The sequence below is a fragment of the Otolemur garnettii genome, unplaced genomic scaffold, assembly GCF_000181295.1.
Source record: "Otolemur garnettii isolate 467f Iridium unplaced genomic scaffold, OtoGar3 scaffold00249, whole genome shotgun sequence".
NCBI lineage: Eukaryota > Metazoa > Chordata > Mammalia > Primates > Galagidae > Otolemur > Otolemur garnettii.
This window is the reverse complement of record NW_003852644.1, coordinates 1050482-1060226: the sequence shown is the minus strand read 5'-3', so window position 1 is coordinate 1060226 and position 9745 is coordinate 1050482. Positions and strand designations below refer to the sequence as shown.

Genomic DNA, 9745 nt, shown 5'->3' with positions numbered 1-9745 from the left:
AGTCCCAGCTACTTGGGAGGCGGAGGCAGGAGACTCGCTTGAGCCCAGGAGTTGGAGGTTGCTGTGAGCTGTGATACCACAGCACTCTACCCAGTGTGACAGCCTGAGGCTGTCTCAAATATATATATATGTATATAAATGAATAAATAAATAAACGTCGTACTATCTTCTAAGTTGTTTATCCATGGAGATCAGAATATCTGAACACTCCTGTATATTTAGGAACAAAATAGGAGAACAAAGCAGTTAATGTACACAATTTACTCAATTATCCACCTTTTTGCCTACCTTGTCACCAACTTTATAAGCAGGTGGAGAGGTCATTTTGATATCTGTGATGCTGATTTGAGGTGAATCCTCAATAGGGGGTTTTGGTACAAGGTTCCTATTGGTCTGTATCTGGCTCTCAATTAATTTGATAATCGCATCTGCTCTTTCTTTTGGCATTGGCTTTCCATACCAATTTTCTGCATCTTCAACATCTGTAATGAAACAAATTAAAGACATTCATTATATAAATATTTAAAGAATGCCTATTAGGTCATCTGAAAGACATCCTGATGGAAATGACATTAGGCTAGGACTCACAGGAATAAAACCTGGCAGTGAGGGCCTGGTGGCACTGCAGTCAGAAAGGATAGCCTGCACAAAATCCCTGAGGCTTCTGAGGGGGCCAGTGCCCAAGTGTTGATGAAGAGGAAAAGTGAAGGAGACAAAGCTAGATAGACAGCAGGAGAGACCATGGAGGTTGGAACTCGTGGGGTATGATAAGGAGATTTGAGTTTTATCCAAAGCAAGATGAGAAACAACTGAAGAGTTTGGAGTGGGGAAAGCAACTGAGGAGACCCATTTCAGAAAGATCACTGTGGCAGCAGTGTGGGGACTGACGTGGGAGGATTCCAGCTGTCAGTGGAAAGATCGCTGGTAAAGCTGCTGCAGTCTGGAAGAAACAAAAGGATGTAGCAATGGTCATGGCAGTAGAGATGGGGAAGAGTGGATATGAGATGTGGTCTAGGGGACCAGGTAATATGAGGGGGGGTCCATGAGGGAGAAATGGAGGCAAGGGGCTGGTCTGAGTACAGTGGTGTTTATAAGAAATTAATCATACCCAGTTACAGATTCCTTTGTTCCTTCTCCACTCCCACTGCTACACTTGACTAGCCTTAAAAAAAAGGGGGGGGGGGAAGGGCGACACCTGTGGCTCAGTGGGTAGGGTGCCAGCCCCATATACCAAGGGTGGCAGGTTCAAACCTGGCCCCAGCCAAACTGCAACAAAAAAATAGCCGGGTGTTGTGGTGGGCACCTGTAGTCCCAGCTACTGGGAGGCTGAGGCAAGAGAATTATCTAAGCCCAGGAGTTGAAGTTTGCTGTGAGCTGTGTGATGCCACAGTGCTCTACTGAGGGCAATAAAGTGAGATTCTGTCTCTCCAAAAAAAAAAAAAGGGAAAAAAATGGAAGCAAGGACAATACCCAGGGTTCTGCCAGGACGGTACTGACAAATCTGCCATTTGCCGAACTGGGGGTATCACAGCATGACTGTTTGGGGGCAGAGTCATAGAATTATATTTAAAAAACTCAGGAACCATTGTAACAATCTAAACTTGAGATAAACAACTTTGGATGTCAGCCTTGAAATGTGCAAGGAGTTAGTCCTTCAAACCTTCCTCCTTCCCAGCCCCCAGTTCCATAGCTCTCTTTCCCAGACATGATGCTTTACTGGTTTTCTGTTAAGTTCTTCTAGATACCCCAGACCCAGGCAAGCATGTATGTACATGCATGCTGAATTTTACATGTGGCCATATGCATAGCCCGCTTTTTGCCTCTACTGTGGAGACTGCTCCCTGACAGTCCTCTCATGGACTTTCTTCCTCCCCACTCTCAGGTAGGTAGAAAATCACTGCTCATTTGCCAGGGGTTATAGCTTTTCCTCCCCACCCTAAGTAGACATTGTCAGTGAAGGCAAGAGATGTGCCCCCAGCACACACCACAGCTACCATCACTGTTCACTAAGTCAGTCCTCTGCCTCAGCCAGTTTAAGCCTCCTTCTGCCTCTTCTGTTGTCCAGACATGATTTCTTTTTTGAGACAGAGTCTTGCTATGTTGCCCTCAGTAGGGTGCCATGGCCTCACAGCTCACAGCAACCTCAAATTCTTGGGCTTAAGTGATTCTCTTGCCTCAGCCCCCTAAGTAGCTGGGACTACAGATGACTATCATAACACCCAGCTATTTTTTGGTTGTAGTTGTCATTGTTGTTTGGCACGCCTGGGCTGGATTCGAACGCGCCAGCTCCGGTGCATATGGCTGGTGCCCTAGCTGCTGAGCTACAAGCCCAGACAGATGTTTTTAATCATGAGCAGGAAAAAAACACTTGCTTACTTGGCATGCCACGACCCTTGAAAGTCTTTGCAACCACAGCAGTAGGCTTGTTCTTCACTTGAGTTGCCTGCCAGAATACCTGGCACAGAGCCTCCACATCACGGCCATCCACCACGTAAGTATTCCACCTGCCAACGGAGTAAGAAGCCAGGTTTACAAGAGACAAAGTGGAGTGGGACAGAATAAAGTAAAGCAAAAGAAGATATAGTTACCCAAAGGCTTCACAGCGCTTCTTATAGATCTCTATGCAGTGCTCAGCAGGAAAGGCGCCACTGTGTCCCAGGCGATTCACATCAAAGATTGCCACCAGATTGTCCAGACCATAGTAGGAAGCGAAGGCCAATGCCTCCCAGACGGAGCCTTCTGAGGACTCGCCATCTCCCATGAGGCAGAATACCCGGTAGCTAGAGCAAGACAAGAGGTGTTGACAACCTTCTTTTGGGCTAAGGGTTCATCTGGGCCACTCAGGTGAATGCATTTCAGGAAGAGAAACAAAGGAACAGCCGGGAGAAGCTGCTTTAGATCACCAGGTTCCTAACACTATTTTCCTCATCAACTCTGCCCAGACTCAGCAGCTGAGGAGACACAGCTTTAAAAGCTTGGGCCTCATGAGATGATCCTTGCCTTCAGCTGCCTCTCCCTGTCTAGCCATGAGGCTGTCATTAAGGTTTTTTTTTTTTTTTAAACAAAGACAGAGTCTCACTCTGTTGTGCCCTCAGCAGAGGGCTGTGGCGTCACAGCTCATAGCAACCTTAAACTCCTAGGCTCAAGTGATCTTGCCTCCACCTCCTAAGTAGCTGGGACTATAGGCACCTGCTACAACACTTGGCTGTTTTCAGAGATGGAGTCTTGCTCTTGCTCATTCTGGCCTTAAACTCATGAGCTCAGGCTATCCACCCACCTTGGCCTCCCAGAGTGCTAGAATTACAGGTGTGAGCCACCACGCCTGGCCTGCTATGGTTAGGTTTTCCTGCCTCTTCTGATCTATAGGCATGATGGTAAGAGAGAAATGGGAAGAAAGCAGCCCCTTCAATACTCTAAACCAGGGGTCCTCAAACTTTTTAAACAGGGGGCCAGTTCACTGTCCCTCAGACCATTGGAGGGCCAGACTATGGGCCCAGGATGAGTCAGCTGCTAAGCAGGACAGGCAGCAGCAGCAAAAACACCCGGCAGCCTGGATAAATGTCCTTGGCCTGCAGGCCGTAATTTGAGGACCCCTGCAAACCATTCACGCACACTGTCTTGTATTTGTCCAATTTCAAGTTCCATTTTAAAGCACTGCTACCTTTTATTTCTTATCTTAACAATTTATTTGCAATAATCACTACATTCTACACCTCAGTATCACATATTCTGCTATAAATATTAAACTTTTTCGGCTTGGCACCTGTAGCTCAAGTGGCTAAGGCGCTAGCCACATACACCTAAGGTGATGGGTTCAAATCCAGTCTGGGCCCGCCAAACAACAATGATGGCTGCAACCAAAAAATAGCTGGGCGTTGTGGTCCCAGCTACTTGGGAGGCAGAGGCAGGAGACTCGCTTGAGCCCAGGAGTTGGAGGTTGCTGTGAGCTGTGATGCCACGGCACTCTACCCAGGGGGACAGCTTGAGGCTCTGTCTCAAAAAACAAACAAATAAACAAACAAAAAAAACTTTTTCACACAACAACATGAACATTTATCTTCTGTACTCCACTAAAGTGTTGGAAATGTTTTAGGAAGTTTTTAATCCTAAGAACTAGTGAGGCAATAATGGATGAATTTTTTTGAGACAGAGTTTTACTTTGTTGCCGTTGGTAGAGTGCCCTGGCATCATAGCTCACAGCAACCTCAAACTCTTGGGCTTAAGCCATTCTTTTGTCTCAGTCTCCCAAGTAGCTGGGACTATAGGCACCTGCCACAATGCCTGGATTTGTTTTCTTTTTAGAGATGGGGTCTGGCACTTGCTCAGGCTGGTCTCAAACCTGTGAGCTCAGGCAATCCACCTGCCTTGGCCTCCCAGAGTGCTAGAAGTATAGGCATGAGTACTGCACCTGGCCAATAATAGATGAATTTTAACAGACTCACAGGAAATAGAATAGGGTGGCTGCAGAAGCAGTGGGGAAAGCACAGTAAAGTCCTTCCAGAGGGCCTGCCATGGGATGAAATGGGGATGGCCCTTTAGGGCTTTTCTCTACCCCAGGGAGCTAGGTGGCTGTCCCAAGACCTTCAGAAAGGAGCATGAGGCAGGGTAGTTGAGTAGTTTTGGGGTGAGCACCTTACCTGGCCTTGTCAAAGTACTTGCCAGTATATGCCATCCCGCATGCAGCCCCCAGTCCCTGACCAAACCATCCTGTTGCCACATCAACAAACGACAGTCTCTGTAAAGAAAGAACCAAATGAACCTAGGCAGAGTTGTAGGACACAGGTATCAGGTCAACTTCCATCCCAGCAGGACAGCCACCCCCACCCCTCTAGTGCTGGGGGAATTCTTCTTTACCACACCCACAAGTTTCAGATCAGTGTTCCAGGTGGACTATGGGTCAAGAATGGGGCCTGGTCTACACTAGAAACAGGGTTGACGAAGATGATGAAGACCTCCATCATTCCTGTCTAGGGAGCCATAGTGTGGTGAGCATAACTGGAGCTTTGGGAACCCACAGGAGGGAGCCTGAGTATAAAGTAGAAAACACAAGGCATGATCTTGCCTTTTATTTTTTTTGAGACAGAGTCTCAAGCTTCACCCTGGGTAGAGTGCCATGGTGTCATAGCTTACAACCACCTCTAACTCTTGGGCTCAAGCGATCCTCTTGTTTCAGTTTTTCTATTTTTAGTGAAGACGGGATCTCGCTTTTTGCTCAGGCTGGTCTTGAACCTGTGAGCTCAAGCAATCCACCAGCCTCAGACTATCCTAGAGTGCTAGGATTAAAGGTGTGAGCCACCACATCCAGCTTATTCTTGCTTTTTATTATTTATTTTTTATCATTGGGGATTCATTGAGGGTACAGAGAACCAGGTTATGTTGACTGCATGTTAGGTAAAGTCCCTCTGATTCTTGTATTTTTCACAAAGCCTTTTTTTTCCAGCCATGAACCAGTCAGATGCTGAATCTTTTGAAGAATTCAGATTCTTAGAATGACTTTCCACTATCACTCCACTCCCCCTGCAACATCCTATTTGTATGCATAGGGTTGTTATCATTGTCTCAAGAAGAGAATGTAGCCTTCTGAGGTCCAAAAGACTGTGCCAAAGGGGTGCTGTAATGATAGGAGAGGCTCCAGTTCTAAGCTTCCACACACACTGTATTTATTCAACAGCTTCTGCTGCCATTACAGAGGCCCTTGCCTTCCTAGCCTCCTTGCCTCCTCCACAGTTATTCTTAAACCAGCCACCAGGGGGAACTGTTCATCATGTCTGTTAACTGTCCCATGTCTTCCTATCTCCTGCCAAGCAGAGCTCAACTTGTACTAGCTGCCCACTCCAGCCCCCATCACCTCCAAATCCCCTTCCCATTGCTCCAGCACCCTAGCCTCAGTGCCTTGAGCACAATGGACAGAGGCTTGCCTCTGGGCCTCAGCACTTGGAGCTTCTTCTACCTGAGTGCTCGTGCCTAGATATTGCAAAGCTCATACTGTTTGACCACTTCCAAATCTCTGCTCAAAGGTCAGTATCAGTGGCCAGGCTTGGTGGATTGCCTGAGCTCAGGAGTTCAAGACCAGCCTGAGCTAGAGTGAGACTCCATCTCTAAAAATAACCAGGTATTGTGGTGAGTACCTGTAGTACCAGCTACTTGGGAGGCTGAGGCAAGAGGACTGCTTGTACCCAAGAGTTTGAGGTTGCTGTGAGCTATGATGCCACAGCATACCACCACTCTACTGAGGGCAACAAAGTGAGACTGTCTCAAAAAAAAAAAAAAAAAAAAAAAAAAGAAAAACAAAAAAACACAACTCCCCCAAAGAAACAAAGGTCAGCATCAAGATCTTTCTAGATCATTCTGTTACAACTAGTGCCTCCTACCCCCTCTACTTCATTTGATTCCAAATGCTATCCATTCACAAGTTTGTTTCCTGTCTGTCCACATCCTCTGTCCAATCAGCTCCTCTCAAGTAGAGACTGGTGTGTCCACTGCTATCACCAATGAGTGAAAAGAGCTTGTCATTCTCCATCTCTCACCCTTCTTGCTTCCTGCCCTGGCCATCTTCCTGGGTTCTTTTCAACATCCCTGGCATTCTCCACATGCTTTATGCCCTAACTTCCTTTCAGTTCTGCATCTTAAGCCTAGTAGAACTGTCCCATTGAAGTCTCTTCTGGCCAAGTCTCTAGTTCCATCTTTCTCCCCATGTCACCTATCTCACTCCTGTAACAGGCTCTGGCTCCCAGTTGTCTTGTATGCTCTTGGAGTCCCTATAATACCAAGTACTGAGCCTGGGCTCAGCACTTAAATCAGCTCTTGTCTCCCCCATTGTGAAGCATGGGGCAAGCAAGCTCACCTTCTAAAGGCTTCACTTTATTGGGGCAAGAACCTCCTTTAGGTGGCAGGGGGCTGTAAGGATAGACTGAGAAGATTGGAGAGGATCAGAATGAGGCTTGGCATGGTGGAAGTGCTCCTGCATAAGTTGCCTTCTTTCTCCCAAGAACATATATGCTGCTGGGGACACAGGGAAGTATTACAAGCACCCCAAACAAAGACTTCTCTTCCAGATGATACCTCTCGTCTTTGTCCTAGCATAAAGTATGCTTCAAGAACAAGTTTAAAAAGGTTTTCTGCTTGCTACCCATGCCTCCTTAGCTGACAAAAACAAAAAGAGCTGATAAAACAAAAACAAAGGCCTAGGTGGGGGGCATGGGGATCACAGCCCCACCCCAGGAAGTCTGCAGCATGGTGACAGCTTTAAGAGAATCCAGGAATCTGACATCACCAGGCCTTAGCAGTCCTCCCTAATGTGGACCACATTTACTTCATCTCTCTTTTTATACACACATACATTCTATTTATTTTGTCAAACTATTTTAGGTTATGTTTCTGACATGAAGATAAGAGTTACAGTTATGTCCCCTAGGGTATTCCAGCCATGCCCACAGTTTAATTTTGTCTTTAAACTACTTCCTGCTGCTTTAATCTTTTTAATTTTTAAAATGTATTTTAAAAAATTAAAAAATCTTTCTTTGTAATTATTCTGTGTACATGACAGTTATATTTATAGGGCATGAGATGTTTTGATACAGGTATACAATGAGAATTAATCAAATCAGGGTAACTGGGGTATCCATCACTTCAGGCATTTATCATTCCTTTGTTAGAAACATTCCAATTCCACTCTTTTATTTTAAAGCTCACCTTAACTTATTGTTATCATAATCTCTTTGCTATGCTCTCAAACACTGCCCATGCTATCCTGCTGTGCTGCGCTCAATAAACATCCCCCATGGCCCAACCTGGTGGTTCTGTTTGTATGTGGCACTGCACAGTCCGGTTTAGAGTGATCTGCTTCAGGACACAGCCAATTTTTAGATGGCATCGAATCAGCAACACATTCTCAAACCCGCCAGCCCCAATGTATGTGGCCGGTGCCCTAGCTGCTGAGATACAGGCGCCTAGCCATACTGACTTTGTTTTTAAGGTTCCTTTTCTTTCCTGTCCCCTAACATCCTGAAGTAGCTGGTATTAGAGTCTGATGAGACAGTACCCCATCAGTTTCAGGCCACATCTGCAGAAAAATGGAAGGTCTCCATTTAACCAACAGGGGCCACACTTACTTTCCCTCAGGCTCAGCAAGTTTGATCCACTGAGGTGGCCCGCCTCTGTCCAGGTGGCAGAGGATGGTTGTAGCATAACACTGGGGGGTGGGGGGATTCAGAGTAAGGTGGGGTGGGGCAATGTACCACCAAAGGAAAGGAAGCCCACCATGGCCACAAACCACCCTTCCAGCTATGTAAGCCACATGGCTTCAAAGGTCCTTACTGATACCTTTTAGATCTTTACAAAGCAAAAAAGGAAGAACCAAAATGACAGAGTCCATTCTAGGGCTTGTTTACAGGGCAGCTTTTTAAAAAGCACTTAAGCAGCAAGCAGCCCTGCTCCCCTGCTGGCATACCTTTGACAGGATGAATCGGTCATTGTCTGGGCTCTCCGGGTCAGACTGTTTATACCTCATTGTGTGGAAGAACAGCACAGACATGATCTCGGCAGCACTGCTACATGAGGTGGGGTGGCTGAAAGGCAGGCAGGACACAGGTAATTTCAAATAGGCAATTGACTTCCCAGGTACTCAGTACATGGTCTCCTGAGCCCAGAAGCAGCAGTCAAGGGTAATGGGTGCAGGGTCACAACCTCAGCTCACACCTTGAAAGGACACTTTAAACCACAGTAACCTCATAACCTCTCCCCTATACACGGCAAGATGCTCTGAGACCAGCTCCTTCCTATCAATGCAGCACCATGCATTTGGGGCAAGCTCATCTCCTGACCCTAACTTTAGTATTCTTCCACTAGTTTGAATTTATCTATCATGTTTATATTGGCTGAGAAAATCTCAAAAGCATTGCTAGAAATGCACCTAAAATGCATTTCTTTTAAAAAGTGAATGGTGGCTGGGCATGGTGGCTCACACCTGTAACCCCAGCACTCTGGAAGGCTGAAGCAGGTGGACTGCTTGAGCTCAGGAGTTTAAGACCAGTCTGAGCAAGAATGAGAACCCTATCTCTTAAAAAAAAAACAAAAAAAAAACTAAACAGGTGTTGTGGCAGGTGCCTGTAGTCCCAGCTACTCAGAGGCTGAGGCAGGAGGATCACTTGAGCAAGAGTTTGAGGCTGCTAATAGCTATGAAGCCACCACATTCTACTCAGGGTGACAAGACTGAGATTCTGCCTCAGGAAAAAAAAAAAAAAACACCATGAATGGTAAAAGACTGAGACATTTCTCAAGGTTAATTAACTCAGGCCCTTTCTGAACACTGCCCAAATAAATGCTGCTCTTAGAAATCAGCCTGTATTTGAGTCCAGCCAGTCCCTAATTAATTAAAAAGAGGGAGAGGACAGGACAAAACAAACTACCTAAATCCTGCTCCAACTGTTAGAAAAATAAGATTTTAGGCCCAATTCATTCTCATTAATAATCCTGTTTCAAATTTCACAATAAAGAAAATGAATGAGGCTTGGCGCCTGTGGCTCAAGTGGCTAAGGCACCAGCCACATACACCTAAGGTGGTGGGTTTGAATCCAGCCTGGGCCTGCCAAACAACAATGACAGCTACAAACAAAAATAGCCAGGCCTTGTGGCAGGCGCCTGTGGTCCCACCTACTTGGGAAGCTGAGGCAGGAGACTTGCTTGAGCCCAGGAGTTGGAGGTTGCTGTGAGCTGTGATGCCATAGCACTCTACCCAGGGGGACAG

The 9745-nt window shown here is 46.3% G+C and overlaps 1 protein-coding gene across 1 annotated transcript in view; it reads right to left on the bottom strand.

Annotated features, from left to right (window-relative positions):
* Positions 1-9745, bottom strand: part of TKTL1 (transketolase like 1) — a 43617-nt gene that overhangs the window by 28034 nt on the left and 5838 nt on the right. Inside the window, exons 2-6 of the mRNA XM_003802588.1 lie at positions 8450-8567; positions 4638-4735; positions 2589-2780; positions 2377-2504; positions 289-482 (exon numbers count right to left, since the gene is read on the bottom strand). Of these exons, the coding sequence (XP_003802636.1) occupies positions 289-482; positions 2377-2504; positions 2589-2780; positions 4638-4735; positions 8450-8567 (730 nt within the window). The remainder of the gene's footprint in view (positions 1-288; positions 483-2376; positions 2505-2588; positions 2781-4637; positions 4736-8449; positions 8568-9745) is intronic.